At 36.4% G+C, this 18,680-nt stretch overlaps 1 protein-coding gene across 1 annotated transcript in view; it reads right to left on the reverse strand.

Moving 5' to 3' along the window:
- Positions 1 to 5,093: 5,093 nt before the first annotated feature.
- Positions 5,094 to 18,680, reverse strand: part of RBPJ (recombination signal binding protein for immunoglobulin kappa J region) — a 58,649-nt gene continuing 45,062 nt past the window's right edge. Inside the window, 7 exon segments of the mRNA XM_040556478.1 lie at positions 5,094 to 9,258; positions 9,370 to 9,473; positions 10,149 to 10,304; positions 13,744 to 13,884; positions 16,094 to 16,206; positions 16,419 to 16,556; positions 18,045 to 18,219. Coding sequence (XP_040412412.1) covers positions 8,943 to 9,258; positions 9,370 to 9,473; positions 10,149 to 10,304; positions 13,744 to 13,884; positions 16,094 to 16,206; positions 16,419 to 16,556; positions 18,045 to 18,219 — 1,143 coding nt within the window. The 3' untranslated portion in view covers positions 5,094 to 8,942.

Consider the following 18,680-nt stretch of genomic DNA (forward strand, 5'->3'; position numbering starts at 1 on the left):
GGGTCTGTGAATTTTCTGCACCAGACTCATGGAAAATGATTTGGACTGAACTTGTCATACTTTTACAGAGCTCATTTCACAAGCTGGCTAGCATTTAGACATTCTAAAAGAGAGGAACACTTTCACAGATACATAAATGATGTACTAATTGAAAAAAACAGGATCAACATCAACGTTGTTGGTGTTCACTTGAATACGACCAGCTGCAAAGAAATTGCTTGTTAAAACAGGATGAAAGGGCAAGTGAAAGGAAGCTAGATTGTGATATAAGATGGAACAGATTCATAAACTTTTCTCAGATCCCAGCAGATGAAAGGCACAACACTACCCGTATCTCCTAACTTTCCTCAAGATAGCTGGAGGAACCAGCTGCAAAGAAATAATATTGACATACAATTTTTGAAAGCTATGACTGCTGAAATACTTAAATTTTCTTCTTGCTGTGAAAATAATCACATACAGGTACTAAGTCAGTCTAATCTATTGCTTTGCCATCATAACTTCCTGTGAGAGGATATTTTTGTTTTGTTTTCTAATTTAACACATTTCTATTGATAGCTGTTGTTTTCTATCAGTTTACCTATAAGCTGACAGTAAAAAGTTGTGCAAAAGGATCATTTTATCAAAAATTATCATCACAAGCTCAGTATTTCAAAGAAGTCCAGGGATAAAGACAACCAGTTCATAACTTTTAAGATTAAACCCATTATGTTCAGGACAGCTTGGACAAAGATCAAAGTATCTGAAGGCAGAAATGCAAAACAACACAAAGTCCCACCACATTTTTGCTCTGAATAGCACAAAATTGTTCTTAACTTGAAAACTGAGCCATTTGTCAGAAAGTGCACGTATATTTGAAAGCTTAAACAGTCACCTCTTGGATTTTTCCTCCCAAAATAAGGAAACAAACTATCTTTATCACCCTTACCTTTATGTTAAATAAAAATAAACCATTTTTTTGGACCATGCTGTTTGATTTACAAATCTATTACATCTCTAAGGTAAAGCTGCTCGCCCAAAAAATGATTTAGAAGTAAAACTTCTGAATGTGCAAAATTGGCAAGTCGACCCCACACCAGCCTCACGCACTGAGCTCATCACTTCAGGCAGAGCCCAAACTCCAGATGGCTCCTCAAATCCAGGCACGCAGTAAAAGCAGTATGAGTGGAAAAAGGATGATGGTCAGAGCAGATACATGGCCACACGAAGGTTAGCCCACGTCAGGCCCCTCAGAAATTATTTAATCAGCCTGCAACACTATTCAAAAATTTGTTACTGCTCAGCTGCACAGCACAGAAACAAGGCATTCATTTGGAAAAAGGATAAACCAAACTCCTACTCGATCAAGTTGCCTCCTTTGTCAATAAGATTTAATACGTTTTCTAGATTTTTTAAAAAATGGTTTCGTATGGCATTCTGCTCTGTATTAAGGCATACTGTTAGACTGTAGCACCTGTGCTTAACCACAATTCTTTTTCTCAATCTTGCAAAAAAGAATCCATAGAATTATGTTAAAATGTTAGAAATCCTTCTTGAAAATACTTGCTTTCAAAAGCAAAACACAGAAACAATTTATCAGAACCAAGATGAACACATTTTTAAAAAATTCAGACATTTTTCTAGCCTAAGGATTTCTTTCATGAAAAAAAATATATATATATACACACACGCACACACCTGAGTCTCACACATTTTTGACATTTCCCATTTACGTTCTTTAAGACAGCAAATTCAGTCACCATGAACCCTCCACCTACTCTCTTCCAGTTTCTACAAATACAAATTGCTGGCAATGGGAGCCAAAATGGGATTTGAAGCACACCTAGTTGAGAACAAATAGAAAAAGTACAACTATGGAAAAAGACAACATTTAAGATGTTATAGTAACAAGTTACTGGGGATGACAGGTGACAGGGGAAGCTAGGAAGCTAACAAACGAACCATTTATGTTTTGGGGGATTTTTATGTGTTGCACGGGACACATTTATGCAGGTACAGAAACAGAGTTCATGCTGAACTAAACTGTGCAACTACATGCACACTGAAGTATCATGCAAAGTTATTTGGAATACAACAACAACAGAAGGTTTGAAGCCACTTCTGTCATATTTGCCATGTGCTGTGAATACACCCATGTGGATCTCAGCATCTTTTTAGCACTTGCCATTTCAGAGCACAGCTACCTTGGCTGGATTAGCTCTGAGCAGATTATATACAATTATATCAAAATTAAGAAGAAACACTCAAACATCAACTCACTAAAACAAAAAGTCACTGGGCTCCAAACAGAATTGAACACAGATTTCAGTATCCAATAGATCCAATTAAGTGTTTGTGGCCAGTTGGCTGTTAAAACAGACAATCCCCTGGCAGAAAACGTACTATGTATAGGTCTGTGCGTCCATCCCTAATACAGTTGTTGAAATTATGAAGTTCTTTAGACCCTGATGGTAGGGTCTGCATGGCTGGGTTTAACAAAACCCTTCCTTCTTTAAGCATGGCCAGTGGATTACAGCTTATTGTAAAAGTCTTCATGCACCGACACAGCAATGCACGAATGAATGCAGCTGCCATCGTTTACATGATGAAGGCCTCATGCCAAGTGACTCGTGAGAAGCTACACTATAAATTAAGAGGGGAAGGTGGGGAAGGCACTTGAATGACACAAAGTCCCACCCTTCCTGTGGAACACAGCAGGGGGGATTCGTAGAGGCAGAGAGCAGCAATTTCCCAGTGGACAAATCATCCAACAGAACAGAAGTATTTCAGTTAAAAGCAGAGAAAACGTAAGGTTTTAATGAACATAGATGAGAGGGCACTATGACAGCAAATGCAACTAAAAGATGGAGAATGATAAGCAAAGAATTTTTAAATTCACGGGAAGATTCACAGGCACCCTTGTACAGATCCAACTCACGCATCACCTTCAGATCCTGCAGATCATTAAGGGCACATCTCATTTTCATTCGATAGACCTATAAGCAGCTTAAAAAACAAATTATCATTTCTTCCTCCCTGATAGCACAGGAGTAGAAACAGCAGAGAGATGGCAGACGTAATCTCCGAAGCCATAGTTCACCTTACTTTCATCACTGACTCATTTCTCCTAAATTATGCAGCAAAATTTGCACCTTCTGAGAACTGCAAACTAATTAAGGAGCTGGAAAAGTACACAGGAAAAACAAGGGAACTGAGCCTAAAATGCAAAGGCAATAAATAGCGAACGGAAAAGAATACAGCAAACTTTTAACCATCCTTTTCCATACTTGAACAAGAGATGCAGAACCTGAAAGATGTCAAGTTCAGAACACTATCGCCTCTATTTCACTGGGTGCAGGCAGCTCACGATTTTTCTTCTACACAGAAGCAAGACTTCAACTAATTTTCATCATACATAATTAATATTAAAACCAAAAATATTTTACAATAAATGAGATGTACCTTCTCAAGCTTCTGGCCTCACGCTAAACACGCGTTACTGGATATCAGAAACAAATATTCTTTACCTGCACACTAATTGAGCATATGAAGTTTGTTTGTTTGTTTGTTTTTTTTAACCCTCCTCAGAAGGGCACAACACCAATCCAAATAGGGCACTGTGAGAGGTAAACCACCCCTCCCAACTTGGTAATCCTACCTGTCCCAGTCCTGTAGTTTTGAAATGACATATTCCATGTAAACCCCTAAATGAATCCTTACCTCTAGCCAAATAATTTCATGCTATTCTCCTTTTAAACTTCTAATCTGGATTTTAACAAGATGTATTGTTGACACTACCTACACAGCTAATTGCCAAGGTTCAGATGAAGACATTTTTAAATCTGTACTTGTTAATCTAAAATGAGCACCATCCCACACTATTTCTTCCAATTATGTCAACATTGAAGTTTAGCAAGTTACTGTTCTTTTTACCAAAACCTCAGAAAAGATCTAATTCTCTCGTCTTCCAGAAAAGTCAGTTTATCATTCCAGCATTGAACTGCAAGGGTTTTAAAACAATTTTGAAATGTAATCTGCCCATACTGTCCCTGTTTCAAACAGACCAAATTTCTGCCCATTTTGTGTCTTAAAGAATTGAATTTACCTTTGCAGATGTTTCAGAAAAGCATCTGTAACTTTTCTTTACGGTCAGAATGATCTGCTTATGTTACCAAATCTTGTCCTCTCCACATCCTAGCCACCACGTATGGCCCCTTTGCAGTCTAACAATTAAACTAGTACTTTTTCTACTAGTTTAGTACAAAACTAGTAGTACTATAATGGTAGGTTTCTGCCATTCCGAATTATCTCACTGTTGTGCCCATTTCCCTTCTAAGTCTCAGAAACGTTGTTAAGCCATCATGTGCTTGGAAGCTAGAGGAAGGTGTAATTTCTAGTTATTCCTTGTAACCCTTCCAGAGTATCCTCTCAAAACAAAAAACAAACCAGCTTGCTGCATTTCCACAGATCTTATTAACAAATAAATATCTGGCAGTCTGCAAGTAAGAAAAGGATGAAAACAGATCAGGTGAACACTAGTTGCAATAATAAAGCTGCTAAAGTTAAACAAACACAGTTCGTTTTTTCTTATTTAATAAATAATATCAAAAAGTGAACCTTTTTTGTTACATTATTGGAAAAAAAACAGTTTCTTATCTAACTCCAGCAATTGTACAAGCCATAATGAAACAGATTTAGTTTGGAAAACCAGCTTTTTGGGTGCACATTCCATATCCCGTGTAAGTGGAGTCCAGCGTGCATGGCCTCACAACTAGTGATGACTTTTCCACTCCTGGGCTTGGTCTTCTTTTGTGTTGTTCTGGCTCCACGGATGACCTCACTGTTCATGCGCAAAAAAAAACAACCAAAAAAAACCACATCCAAAACAAACATATTCCTTGGTTAACATTGAAAAGAGCCCACAAAAACGTGGCAAGGTTCAACACCTGATCAAGTCATAACTACTTTTATGATATATCATCGTACAGATGTTCAGTTATGTTTGTCACATCAACAGTAACATGGCATTTTATCTTTAGCCTTGTAGAAAAAAAATGAAGCCTGATAATATGCACATATACACACACAGTACACTTGACAAAAAAACACTTTTATGTGGTTTACATTTCACTTTTATTTAATCCTCAAAACTGCCCATATTGCAGGGTTTTTCTTGATGAAATATGGAACTGAGCAATTAATTCTACAAAATTATGGTAAAAACTTGCTCATTTTTCTACCTTATTGCTAAGAAACTTTACAGGTGCACAGTTTGTAAAAATAACCCTTTTAAGACTGAATGCATACACATGCTACAGGATTTAAAAAAAAAAAAATGACATTAGCATAGCACCTCCGTATGGGGCAAATGCAGTGTTGAACACAGACAGAATGCTTACAGAGTCAGAACTGTTCGTTTATTTTACAGCTTCTAAAGGGAAGAAATTGTTCAGTCCTAAAAGGGTTAAGTAGAAACCCTAAGATACTTCTTTTTCTAACAAAGCTGCCACTCAATCCCACAGTACAGTGCTTGAAAACAAAGTCAAAAGTCTGGCACAGGAAAGTATACACATTTGTTCAGTACTCATAAACACAGCTGCTTTTGAAAGAAAGTAAATAATATGGTTAATAATTGAAGAGCATCTAGTTTCAAGATGGACACCTCTACCGAGTCTTTTAATCTACAAGTGGGTAGCTTACTTTTAATAGACACTTTGTTTCACTTGGCATTAATGTTTTTTATACGGGGAATTCACAGATTTATACCTTGAGTTCACGTCTTTTCAGGTAACCATTCTGATCTTACAAGTCTGTGCAATGAAAAGAAGTACAGAATATCATTATTAACACAGTTGTGGGATGCCCTCAGGGCACATAATTAGGAAAAACATCAGCAGCAGGTTATTAAAGACTATGCTAGTGTTGAATTCTGAAATGCAGTTCCAAACAAAAGAAAACAAGAAAAGGCAGAGCTAAATTTGAGCACTTAATTTGCTTTTGCGTCCTACAGTTGGAACTAAAACAACGTTCTGAACACAGACTCAGTTTCTATGTATACAGAATTAACAGCAGACTTAACAACTAGACTTGAACAGTTATAACTGTTTCATATTGAAACACTCTAAAAGTAGTTTTATCAAAATGCTGAGATATTGTTAATATCATGAAAATTGGTTAACAGCTCACAAGGCCAATAAATGTAACAATAACACCCCACAGGAAAAGGTTCAGGAAGATAACGTATCTGAACAACTGGACAGCTGAACAACAGTAAGGACTTGGAAGACCATTTCTGTACTACAAAATAACTACTGGCAACAACAGAGCCACAAGCCCAAGGGAAAAATGGGGTATAAAATAGTCTTGTAAGCACAACTTAATAATCTGTTTTTCACCCACTAGGCTGTAGTGTGTAGAACAGCAGAAATTAGGCTAAGACATCAGGTTCTTTACAAGTCAAGGAGTATAATATATCTATTGGGCGAAATTATTGCAAATAAAGAAACTGAATATAAAAAAGTATTGCATTTATATGTAAAAATTTTTAAATAATGAGTATAAAAGCAGGTGTCAAGTTCTGAAAAGCTATCTAAATATTCTCTGAAGGTTAAAAGGCTTGTTATGGTTTGCCTACTGTGTGTATATCATGGTTTGTTCTTGAATAGCCTTCTAAATCCGATACATGTATCATGTATTTTAATTCTGATTAATGATGAAAATCTGTGGCTCTTGATTTAAGCAGTACTGTACGATACTTATGTGCTTTGAACAAAAACGCTGAAATGATTCCTGCCACAAAACAATTAACATGAAGTTTTATAGCACATACACAAGTAAACAGGTTTGCAAGTAAATGCCAGTAAACAGTTTAAAACAGAGATAAGGCCACAATGAATTCTGCCCTTGGTCACTGAACAGAGATGAGGTGAGGCAGTATTCACTAGTGCTAAGAACCAGCATTGTGACTATGTCGTGGGAATAAGTTTCGTAACACAGAAGAGCAAATATGAAGGCCTGTGGTAGAATACAAGCACATTTTGAAAGGACAGTGGCACTGATTTAAACTATTTAGCTAAATATGTTTTACAATGGATTTTCTCCTTTAACCACGTCGTTTTCACATGTACAACAGAGCACTAAAGCAAACAAGTAGAATGGAGCGTCAGAGTACACACACATGGTGCAGACGATGCTTTAAAATGGTGTGGGTGTTGGAACTGGAGTAAGTAGTCAGACAAAAACTCTGTGAAAATGGTCAACAGGTAATCTTGAAAGCAATGCACTGTAGGAAGCCACAGGTTCACATTTACAGTAGTTGTGGCTCATGCTTCAGGGTACAGAAAAGGCTGAACACACCATAACATTTGTATTTTGGCTTTTAAAGAGGAAGATCACACTATCAAAACTTGTCCTATGAGTCTATGCCTAGTTCTGTGACTACAAATGAACTACTGGAATATATTTTCAAATACAAATGAAACAGGCAGGTCTACAAGGAGGGATAAAACATGGCAAAGTCAAAATGAAAAACAAACACAACAACCAACAAAGTCAAAGTGCAAATGAGCCTTAAATTTATGATGGAGAGAAGACTTGAACGTTGCACAAGCTGTTGGCAGGGAAAGAGAAACCCACAGGAAACAAGGATGGGAGGAGTTGACATCTTCATAGTGCTTTTGCGATTTTCTATTTGCCCATTTCCAAGTAATAAAATTTACTTCTAGTTATTATGGTATGATCACTTCACAATGAAAGCACGTTCTCGATACAAGTGTTACACTGAAGTCTGGCCTAATATACCGAACAGTATGATGAAAAACATGCTTTTTGCGATTCTCAGTGATGAAGGGCATCACCTACCAATCCCATTTGCAGTACACACTTCTCGTGATATTTTAGTTACATGCCAACAAGACAGAAGACATGCTGCCAAATGAAGTTATTGGGAACATTCCATTTTTGAAATAAAACATTTAACTTACACTTAATACAAATTATGTACAAGATTAGAAAAACCTGAACAGATCCTGAAACATTTTCGGATGCAATGACTGTGAAAGGAGAGGGGGAGTAACCCAGTAACAACCCTTCAAAAACACCAACGTATGCCTGTGACATGAACAATCATTAACATGACTGCTTCAGATGCCACTAAAAAAAACCTCACGTAATGTTAGAACCTCAAGAATTATCACTATAAATACATATTTTAAAAAGGAAAACAGAAATAACTATTAACAATGACTGAAAACAGAGCACTAAAGTTAACATACATTGCATGTATTGCAGGCAAGGCAGAGGCATTTTTTAAAGCTTTTGCACAGACTTCATATAATCTTAAAAAAAATATGCTGGCCTTTACAAGGTTCTACTTGCTGAAATAAAAACAATTTCAGTTCATAAAAAGTCACAAGACTTCAGTTTAAAAAAAGGAACAGTTCCAGCCACAGACCAAAAATATATATTTTTTAAAACTGGAAGAGTATGGTAATTAGATTATACAAGCATGGTCAGGCTTGGAACCTGAATATACTTCAGAGCAAAAGCTCAGAGGAAAAAAAATATAAACTATTTGGTAACAAAAGTGTACTATATGTTGTGATACAAAAAGGTATGGTGAAAATGTACCTTTTATACTAAAGCTTATACAAGTTCCTTGGTCCATAAAAACTATGTTGTGTTCATGTTTTCTAGTTTGCTCAACATGTATCCCAGCCACATTTTTATTTCTTGCCCATTAAAAAAAAAAACAGCTGAAAAATAGATTTTCAATAAAGTTCTTATGTTTCGGATCTATTTTTTTATTGTGGCTTCTATATTTAAGATCAGCACTTGCAGGTAACAAGGTTCAAAATAATATCACCTAAAATGGAAAGGTGTTTTCCCATGAAACCACAAAAATTGTTCAGTTCTCTTGAATGTAGCACTTAAAAGTCAGTTAAAGTCCAAACAAAGAACGGTAGTTAGGAAACTACAGTTGCTGTAGATGATGTGACGTTGGTTGGATTTGTGCTGACATTCGTGTAACTTCCCTCGCTGTTTGCAGTTGTTTCACTGGAAGCCATGAGGCTAGAGTTGGCTCTGAGGATTGCTCCAGCAGCACTGCAGTGCGGTCGTGGCCCTGGTTCCGGTGTGTATGTAAAGGTAAGGCTGGTGGAGTAAATTATGCCATCGTTACGGACCAAAGTTACTGGAACTTGGACTGGTTGACGGACCCACCTCCAACCCTCTCGAAATGCAGAAATATCTGGAACAACGCATAGCATGCTCTCTGCACATCTGAAAAACAGGAGAGTCAACTGAGTATAACAACACTTAAAGAATGAGTATACACTATGGAAAGTATCCTGTAAAATGTAGCCACTATAAAAGCAGCAGGAAATACAATACCTGTACATGGTTTCAGCTTCCACATCCCCAAACCAGACACGTAAATTTGGAGTGAAGTTCTGTCCTGTAAGTTCCAACATTGCTACATCCCCGCCACCATTCAACTGGAGTGGGGGTGAGCAGAAAAGAGAAAACCCACAAAAAATTAATAAAGACAAGAAGACCCTCAAAAAAACCTCACAGTATATACAAGAACTACGAACAATGCTGTTTCTATTAGCTGGATGAAACTGAAATAAACAGACCTACAAAACTGAATTGTAAAGTAAACTCCTCTAAAAGATACTGCCAAATAATTTGATATCCTGAAGGGATAATGACCATTTGAAATAAAAAAGTGAAAAAGGCTTTGAAAACGAAGAAAAAATAATCTTTCTCAGAATATGTTAGGAGACCAAGTTTTTCAACAGTGGGTGGCTCATTTCTTAATAAGGTTTCAGTCTGCCTCCATTTGATGCATAAATAACTGTTTTAAGAGTTAAAATCAATTTCTAAATAAACAAAAGTCCTAAGGATATCACCATCATAGTATTTTAAAAAATAAAACTTTTAATGTACAAAATAGTATTAATATTATTCCTGTGATGGATATGCTCACGTATTCTGAAATGTAGCTGAAAAAAATTACTGCAACATAAAGCAATTTTACCATTTATAAAGCTAGCATGAATGTTCTCCTACAGTAGCCTGCAAAGGTGCTATGAAGGTGAAATCAGCACGGCAAAAATAATCTCACATGAAAGAGCTTATAAAAATAAGTAAATACATAAATCACTTACTTGAAGACTTTCTACAACAGGCACAGGTGTCACTGGAGCATGGACCGGTCCCATCCCCTCATAAAATGTGTACTCTGCTTTATCTGTGCTAATGATTGTCCAAGAAGCTCCGTCATTAATCATTTCTTTATTTGGTTCTTTTGGGCATGGAGTGGCCTTAGAAAGAAAGTTTGAAAACTGATCTGTAAAATTGTTTGACAATCACAGAGCTAAAAAGCATCTCAGTCAGCAACAGTGTCTATTAGTTCAATAACACGTTTTCCTGTTTTTCCTCTAACAAAATACACTAGGGAAATAGTCACATACAGTTCAACAAACCTAGCAGAAACGCAAACTTCTGAGAACATTTTAATTCTCACCTATGATATAGCCACCTCTCCAACCTTCTTGAGTTGGATTTATTTAATAGGGTTCATTTTAGTTCATCTTCCCAAGTTTTAACATTATTCAATAGCCATTAACAAAACCTACAGCAACTAAAAGTAGGTATTTTAGTAGGACCTTGTGTTAATGACAAAGTGACCAAAACAGCCACAGACTGACATGGAATACTTTTCATTGCATGAATGTTACCTGGCCAATTGCCAAGACTTTTTTTTTTTTTTTAATTTGTTCACCTATAAAATGATGGAAAAAATAAGCTCATATTTCAGTGTTTGTAGAAAGACGTGGGAGAAGCTGAAATGACAACCTTGCAAATGGTTATGTTATGCTACTTTGTTATGGCAGCAGAAGCCTCTCCAAACAATTCCATTATCTAGCAACCAATAGTGCATAGGTTAAACACAGAAAAAAAGATGGACTGAAAAATTTTAAGTTTAATACCTAAATTCTGTTTGCTTCCATAAAGCTTTAAGTGCATCTAGGTATATAACCATAGACTTTACTCTTCAGAACTGGCAGATAAACTTCACAGATTAGATAAACTAGCACAAATTGCCTAGTTCAGATGAGCGGAAGTCAAGATCAAAGCTGAATTTGGGTGGACTCTTCATTCTGATACGATCAGGCTAAAAAACACTGAAAATAGCTTTCAAGAAAAGCCTGCAGTGATGGTAGAAATACATATCTTCCCCAGCTCAAGACTCAAATGATTTTATTAGAAATATATGATGCTTCTAAATTACTAGCCCAACTTTGAAAGAGAAACTACTGTATACTGTTTTGACAAAGGACATTTTCCATGCAGGTAGACTACAACTCCTGTTGGCATGAATGGACTAACATGCTTCAACCCGTAACAAATAAAACCAAGGATATCAAAAATGAATGAACCTGTACAGCATCCTTGACTTGTCCCTTCAGACCTGACTCAAAAACGGGAGAAAAATGCCACAGAATTTTTCTGACAACCCTGCTATGTTGAAGAATCATTTCAGGAACATGTTACTCCTCCTGTCACAGAAATCCTCAGAAGACTACTCTACAAGAGAAACATTTGTCTTTGTCATTTTCAAGTGTGGCAATTTACCTTCAGGCTCTTTTTTGTTTTTCCCCTAAACTTTCCTAACCTTTTCAACAGGCAGCACCAGAAGGTTGAAATGCTCTAAGGCCATGCCTAGTACCTCATGAATTGTCTAGTTTCACATGGAGACAGGATGGGAAACAAACTGCACAACATTAATAAAGGAGAAAATTCCCCAAGGACTGGTAAACGCAAGTCAAAAGGAATCAAAGTGATGGACTAAATGGCTACAAAATGTTACCAAAAGGCAGAGTCAGGGATGTAGCCCTTAATCCTTTTTGTAGGTTCATGGTGTACTGCTAGCTTTCTATAGCCCTCCTGCTTTAAGCCTTTAGTTTCTCTATACTGGGCTATTTTCATTCATCCATGACAACTGCCACCCTAAAGTGTCAGTTTTTGTTTTTTCCCCAGTGACCACAGACTGTCTAGACTCCTGCTACAGGAACTATACTCAGCAGTTAATGCTCAGCAGGTGAAAGATGCCACACATGCCTTTTCTACTGGTCTTGGTCTTCTGGTCCAAAGGAAGAAAGAGATAAAACAGGATAAAACAGTCTCTCCTGCCACTGGCAGGAAGAGTTTATCTTCTGTCTTGATTTCAGTTACCAAAGAGTGATAACAGCCTGACGCGCAACTTAACAGATGTTATTAAACAAATAAAAAAAGCAGGCACCTACTCCTCTAAAAAAAAATTGTAAGAGTGGGTTGTCCTTTTACCTCGGCTCTACTCTCATGGAAAATTCAGAACTCTTATCAGACTGGGCTCTGCAAGTGTTGCATAAACTGTGGAGTGTTTGGATGTCCCTGCAGTCCCCTGAGCATTTCCAGGATATTGAAGTAAGGCAGCTGTCACAGAAGCTGGAGTTGCTTCTTCATTCAGCCCTTCCCTCAGGGTAGTTTGAGAAAGATCAAACAGCAAGGCTGATTCCAAGTCACTGCAATTCCTGTTTCATTGCTTTCTCTTCTTCCTGACAAAGACCCATTCTGCTTTACGAGAAAGTACTTTAATAGATATATATCTCTGCTATCCACTGGGGGAAGAACCAGCAGACGTGGCCACTTGTGATCTCTAGGTCATGAATGTTTCCTGAAAACATGAACAAAGCATCTCATATTCTTTCCACTGTCCCGGTGTAGGATAGGATAGAATTCAATTGAGCCTTTACCAATCTTTCTGGTCACTTCCCTTCAATTAAGGGAAATCTTTAAAAAGTTTGCTTTCCACTTTCCTGCTTCTACCTTTCTTACCCTGGATGCCAGAGCTCTTCTACTAAGAAATTCCTGAGTCTTTCCCGAGTGTGGCGATCTTCCTGGGGCACGTTATCTCTCAACTCCCCTTTGCTATTTGAGCTGCCCTGGATTTTTAAAGAGAATATGTTGCAATACTCAGATGGGCTTAAACGTGATGGCAGTCTTGTTATTCTAATGGTAATTGCCACGCTAGAAGTCTGCTAAAAGCATGCTAACATACATGAGACTAAACCCAGTTTGTTGGCATATTATACGAGCTGTCAGAACAATTGCACACTTTTTTTTTTCTTTTTACAGCTATTCCTTAGGGCTTATTCCTGTTAAAGTAGCTCATTAGGTATATTTTTTCCACCTGCTGGAGAAATATTATTGAAGACAGAGATGGCTACATTCTTTAGGGACAAATCAGACTTCTGTGGCTTTAAAAATTACCATGGTCAACTGCCTTAACTGTCTATATGTTTATGCTCTTAGCCAAGAGCAAGACAGTGCAACACTGCTAAGTATCATGAGATATGACTATGATGAACTCTATTATGTCCTATTTGCTGTAAGCTAGAAGTGGGCAGACAAATAAATGGCACAATTCCACTAGCACATCAACTTGTTAAGTCACAGTACTCTGTTTCCATTTCTTCCACTGAAGAAAACAGAAATTCATTGTCTAGACAGGCATGGAAAAGGTTATGGTGAAAGAAAAAACGTATTTTGGAAAGAGAAAGATAAGATGTGTTTCTTTCCATCCTCTGTCTTTTCAAAACAAAATATTAGACTCATTCAAAACCAACTGCGAAACTGGCACTCATACACATTTTGGGAATATTGGGAAAAGTCTGCAACCGTGCTTCTCATCTACCCAAACAGGTTTAAACAACTCACTTGAAACTGGATTATTCTCTCCTGGGAAAGGCACAAATACATTCTCTCAGTGTCTTTAAGGTAAAACGCACACTTATGGAGCTGCGATACTGGATCATCTGCATCCAATAACGCTGTTTGTTTATCTACTTTTCGAATTATCTGTGAATGAAATTGTACAATATGTTTAGGACAATTTCTGTACTTCATTACGTTGACAATTACATACGTACTATTAGTAAAAGAAGTGAAAGGTGGTATTTTTCAAGTTTCCATGCCGTCTGTTTTAATACCAACATCAGATTCATGATTCCTAATACTTTTGTAGAATACAATATTGAAGTGACTCAGTACTACTGCTTCAATGTGTTGCATGCATATATATTTTACATTTTTCCCCACTCTTACAGCAAAAAACAAGTGCAGGCTTGAGCAAAATCTACTTTTGTTCCATTTCTTGATACAAAAAAACAATAGGTCAAGTATTAACAGGCTTCTGTCTGCAGAAGCACATGCTTCCACCACCAATAGCATCACGAACATTATGGCAGACTGGCTAATGAACCAAAACAGCTGAAAATAAGGATTTACTTTAAAGGTATTGAGATGTCCTTAAGTACAGTTTTGGAAACACAACTATCATAGTATATCTTAACAGCTGGTCATTAAATATCACTTAAAGGAAACTGCAAAGAACAATTATTCCTTACAAGCTGACAGTTCTGTGCAAAAATATATGCTAATTTAATTCAGAGCTGTTACATTTATAAAAATTAAGTTTTTCCCTTACAGACAGTGGAAATGTGTAGCTTGGAATTTTAACTTCTACAAAAAAGAGTAATACTTCATGTCATGCAACATCAGCAGAAGCAGCAGCCATGGTGCTTGAAAATTTCTAAACCAACAATTAGAAAGCCAGCCATGTCCTCTGGGATTTCTAATGGTAATAAATGGCATTATTAGCAACACAATTTTCAAGGTTAACTTGTTTCTTCAAAGTTCCTCACATCAACTTACGCAATGTCTGCAAGTTACCTTGAAATTGCATCACCTTCAAATCACTCTTTTAAGGCAACATTTTAAATGTTTTCAATAGCAAACATAACAGAAACCTTCAGCCTGATATGTTTTAACCTGCAAATCTATTTCTACCTACAAATAAGGTTTCTGGAATCAAATGATGTCATCTACTTTAGGCAGTAAGAAAATGTTAACATGATGCCCACAAATAAAATGAGATCCCTCTTACTGAGTTTCACATGCGCTGAACCAGATCAGTAGTAACTGGGTCTGAATTTTTTTTTTTTTTGTCAGGTAACAGGATGATTTTTTTTTGAGATTTATTTATATTATCTTTTTATACCATTTAATACAAGCAGTCTATCTTATTTTTTAGCTGAGTTTGATATTAGGACAAAACTTCTCATTATAATCAGAGTAAGATACCTCTGGGAAGGGGAAGAAAAACCTTCCTGCATAGAAGGTTGGTTTTATATTGGCATGTTTAAAAAAAACATTTCTAATTAAAAGTGGAATTAGCAAAATCTTGTATGAAATTCATAACGGTCTGACAAACCACAATTTCACAGAAGATCTCATAGGAAGCATGGTTTATTATTAGTCAAAAAATTCCACTTAGGATGGCATTAGGTGCAGAAAACAAGAGAAAAAAATTGCAATTCTATTTAAATTTATTTATAAACAACATTACTGTGTATCCATCAATAAAAGATTTCTTGGTTCACAAATCTTAAGTCTTATAACCAATTTTGTATCTGTGACAAATGGTTGAAAGTTTCTAATTTTTTTTAATCATTCTAAATGTAGTTGCAATGTTACATATTTAATACAGCATTAGTAAATGAACAAAATGTTTTTGCAAGATGTTGGTATAATGATGTAGCCTTAGAAGTACATACTAGGTTTTGGTTTGCTTTTAGTTTCAAACCAGTAGAATATTTTAAATTCTGCGCTGAACTCAACAAATGCATTGTCCTACAGGTTGTAAAGTCTTTACTCATCTATTCAATATTGAAAGTATTTTGCTAGACTGTGACCTACGTTACTGTTTTTAAAATAGACTTGTATTTTCTTAAGGACAGTTTGCAGATTAACCTACTTTGGTAGGTTTGAATTTTGAAAAAAATAATTCCCTGTGCTTAATATACAAGCTGTTCTTTACTTACAGAATTAATATGCAGATACAAAGATAAAAATACTTTGATTAAAATGAATGCCATTTTCCATAAAACACATATTACTAAAAGGAAACATATAAAGCCAGAATTGTAAACAATGCAAAACAAACTATGCAATTACACTAACTGACCATCTACAAATTAATAATAGCACTGGAGAAATTAAACTGTACCAGTCTTGGGAGTGCCATGCCAGTAACTGAGCATACAAGTTTGACAGTCTGCCCATAATGAATGTAGCCGTCTCTCACTGTGAATTCTTCTCCTTCTGATTCATCATCATCCACTGCACGAAACAGGAAGTTCCACATTATTTGTTTTAATAAATGCTTTTCTTGATAAGAGGAAAATTTAATATCACACTATTACATCAAGTATACACTCAGTAACAAAACAAATCTGAGCTTGGGCAATTAATAAGGAAGAAAAATGCAGGACGTTTTTGTGGGGATGGAGGGAGGGAAAGTTAAAAATATATATTCCTTCATTTTTACTTACAGAGGTGAATGTAAAATGCTCCCCACTGTTGTGAACTGGCATGGAAATTACCGCCTTCTACGTGCAAATATCTGGTGCTAACTGTTTGGGATCGAAGTCTATTAAATAGTGCCACTTTTGTCCCTGATGCAATACATACTGCAAGGAATACATACAGACTTCAGATTATAAAATTACTTTGCTAGTACACAGAAAAGTAAGAAAAAGTCACAAATACAATAAATAAACTAATAAATAGCGGAAATCAAGAAATAACTCTCACTTACTACTTAGATTACAAAATATTTGTGACAGACCAAAAATAGTCACAGAATTAATAGTGGGAAACATATAGGGGCTGTTCTCCAAAGGCATGCTAGTTCACAGAATTATGCCACTTGGCCAAATTGGCCAATGTTTGCCAGCTGATTTTTTCTTCTGTTCACAGCTTTCAAACAAATGATTATTTGAGCAGAAGCTTTAGCTTACCCTTGAGAAGTACTTAAATTACTTTCAGTGATCATCACATGTGAAGTATAAAAAAAATTATTCTTACAAATGACAATCAATTCAAAGGAAGACAGACACAAGTATATAAAATTGTAACCATGCAACCTGAAATTCTCAGATCTGAACTTACTTATCGCTCAAAAGGGAGAAAGGATAAGTCTGCTCCCTAAAAAAAATTCAGCAGCTATCTTTTGTCATGAAAACAGGCACGTTTCTTTTACTTGGTTCGCATTTACTACCGAAGGATGCTTGGTTCATATTCACTGTCCATCAACACTATCTGTCTGAATACAAACTCAACAGTGCATACTCTGAGCCCACGGGTGTGAACTGCACAGCACCAGACCGCCTTTAGTCATGTGGCAAGCTAGCGCCCGAGATCCACATTCCATAGGTGAATGGGTTCCAGCCCAACACAGATGGAAGAGCCTTTTAAAGCACTAGTGAAGAGAGAGAAAAACAAACAAAAAAAAACACGGCATCTCTTGAGGTGCTCCAGTGGTATGCAGGCAAAAAACTTTGGAGAAAAAGTAAAAATGCTCCCAATTGTACATTAGCACCAGAGATATCTTTAGTTAAAAAACATGGTAAGCAAGTAAATCTGGGTGAAATATCACCATACAGATTTCTTAACTAATTATTTATTAGTGATCATGCAAAATATATTAGAAGTAAAACCAATATGAAATGGCATGAGACAGTAAGAAGGTGGCTGTGACGTGAAGAGGCACAGTGTGGGTAATGTGTGTTATTCTTACTACAATATGAAAGTTACCTCTTTGCTACTGGTCAAAATATCCTAAGCACCAGATCAAGGCAGCTTAAGGGATTCAACAGCTTAGAAAGCTGAGATAGAGCATTCTTTATGCATTTGCTGACAAGGATTTCCTCCTCAGAATAAAGTTTTTTGGCGGACCTTTATATTTACTAAGTAATTGTGACTGCATAAAACCCAACAGTATAATCTACATTGGAACACTTAAAAATATAGTCGTGTACAGTTCTAAAGTAAATTAGAAAAAACAAATTGAAAATTTTGTTGTATTTTATGTTGTAGTCAAAATCTCAGAACACATAAAAAATGAGTAGGAGGCAAAATGAATTGCTACATAAAGAAAAGAACTGTAGAATACTTACAGTCTGCATTTTTCAGTGACTGTTTCTTTTTAGAAGGCTTGGAGATGACTTTGATTCGTTTACTGAGGAACACACCGATGTCATCACTATTGCCATAGAACATTTTTACTGATAACATGAAGTGCTTTCTCTTGTCTGAATCTGATATGTATAACGTTTTGGCAGTGCAATAATTCTGTAGGTAAAAACATACTATTGTTTCTTTTTTCAGATTAGCCCAGTTCAAGAAGCTATACACATCATTGTGAACAAAACTGGAAACTGACGTATTATTTTCTAAAGCAGATCAGAAATTGCTTTCTCCATCTCTTCCCCCTACTGACAACACTTGATTTTTTTCCTATTTCATATGGAACACTTCCATACGGACATTTTCTATGAACTACTGCTTAGCTTTGTGAAGTTTAGCACCTGAGTTCAGTACTTTAATTTCTTTCTAAATACCCTTGCTAAGGCTAGAAAGCAGATGATTAGAGACTAGCTGTATCAAAGCCACATCTGAGTGGGTGAGAGCACTACTAAAAATTACATTCAAGTAGAGCTATAAAGGCAGTACAGCAGACATGCACAAGAAGCTGCTTGGGCAAAAAAATGCACTGAAACAAGCTTTCTTGAAAAGATCAGAGAGGAGGGTTG

This window comes from Cygnus olor, chromosome 4, assembly GCF_009769625.2.
Source record: "Cygnus olor isolate bCygOlo1 chromosome 4, bCygOlo1.pri.v2, whole genome shotgun sequence".
NCBI lineage: Eukaryota > Metazoa > Chordata > Aves > Anseriformes > Anatidae > Cygnus > Cygnus olor.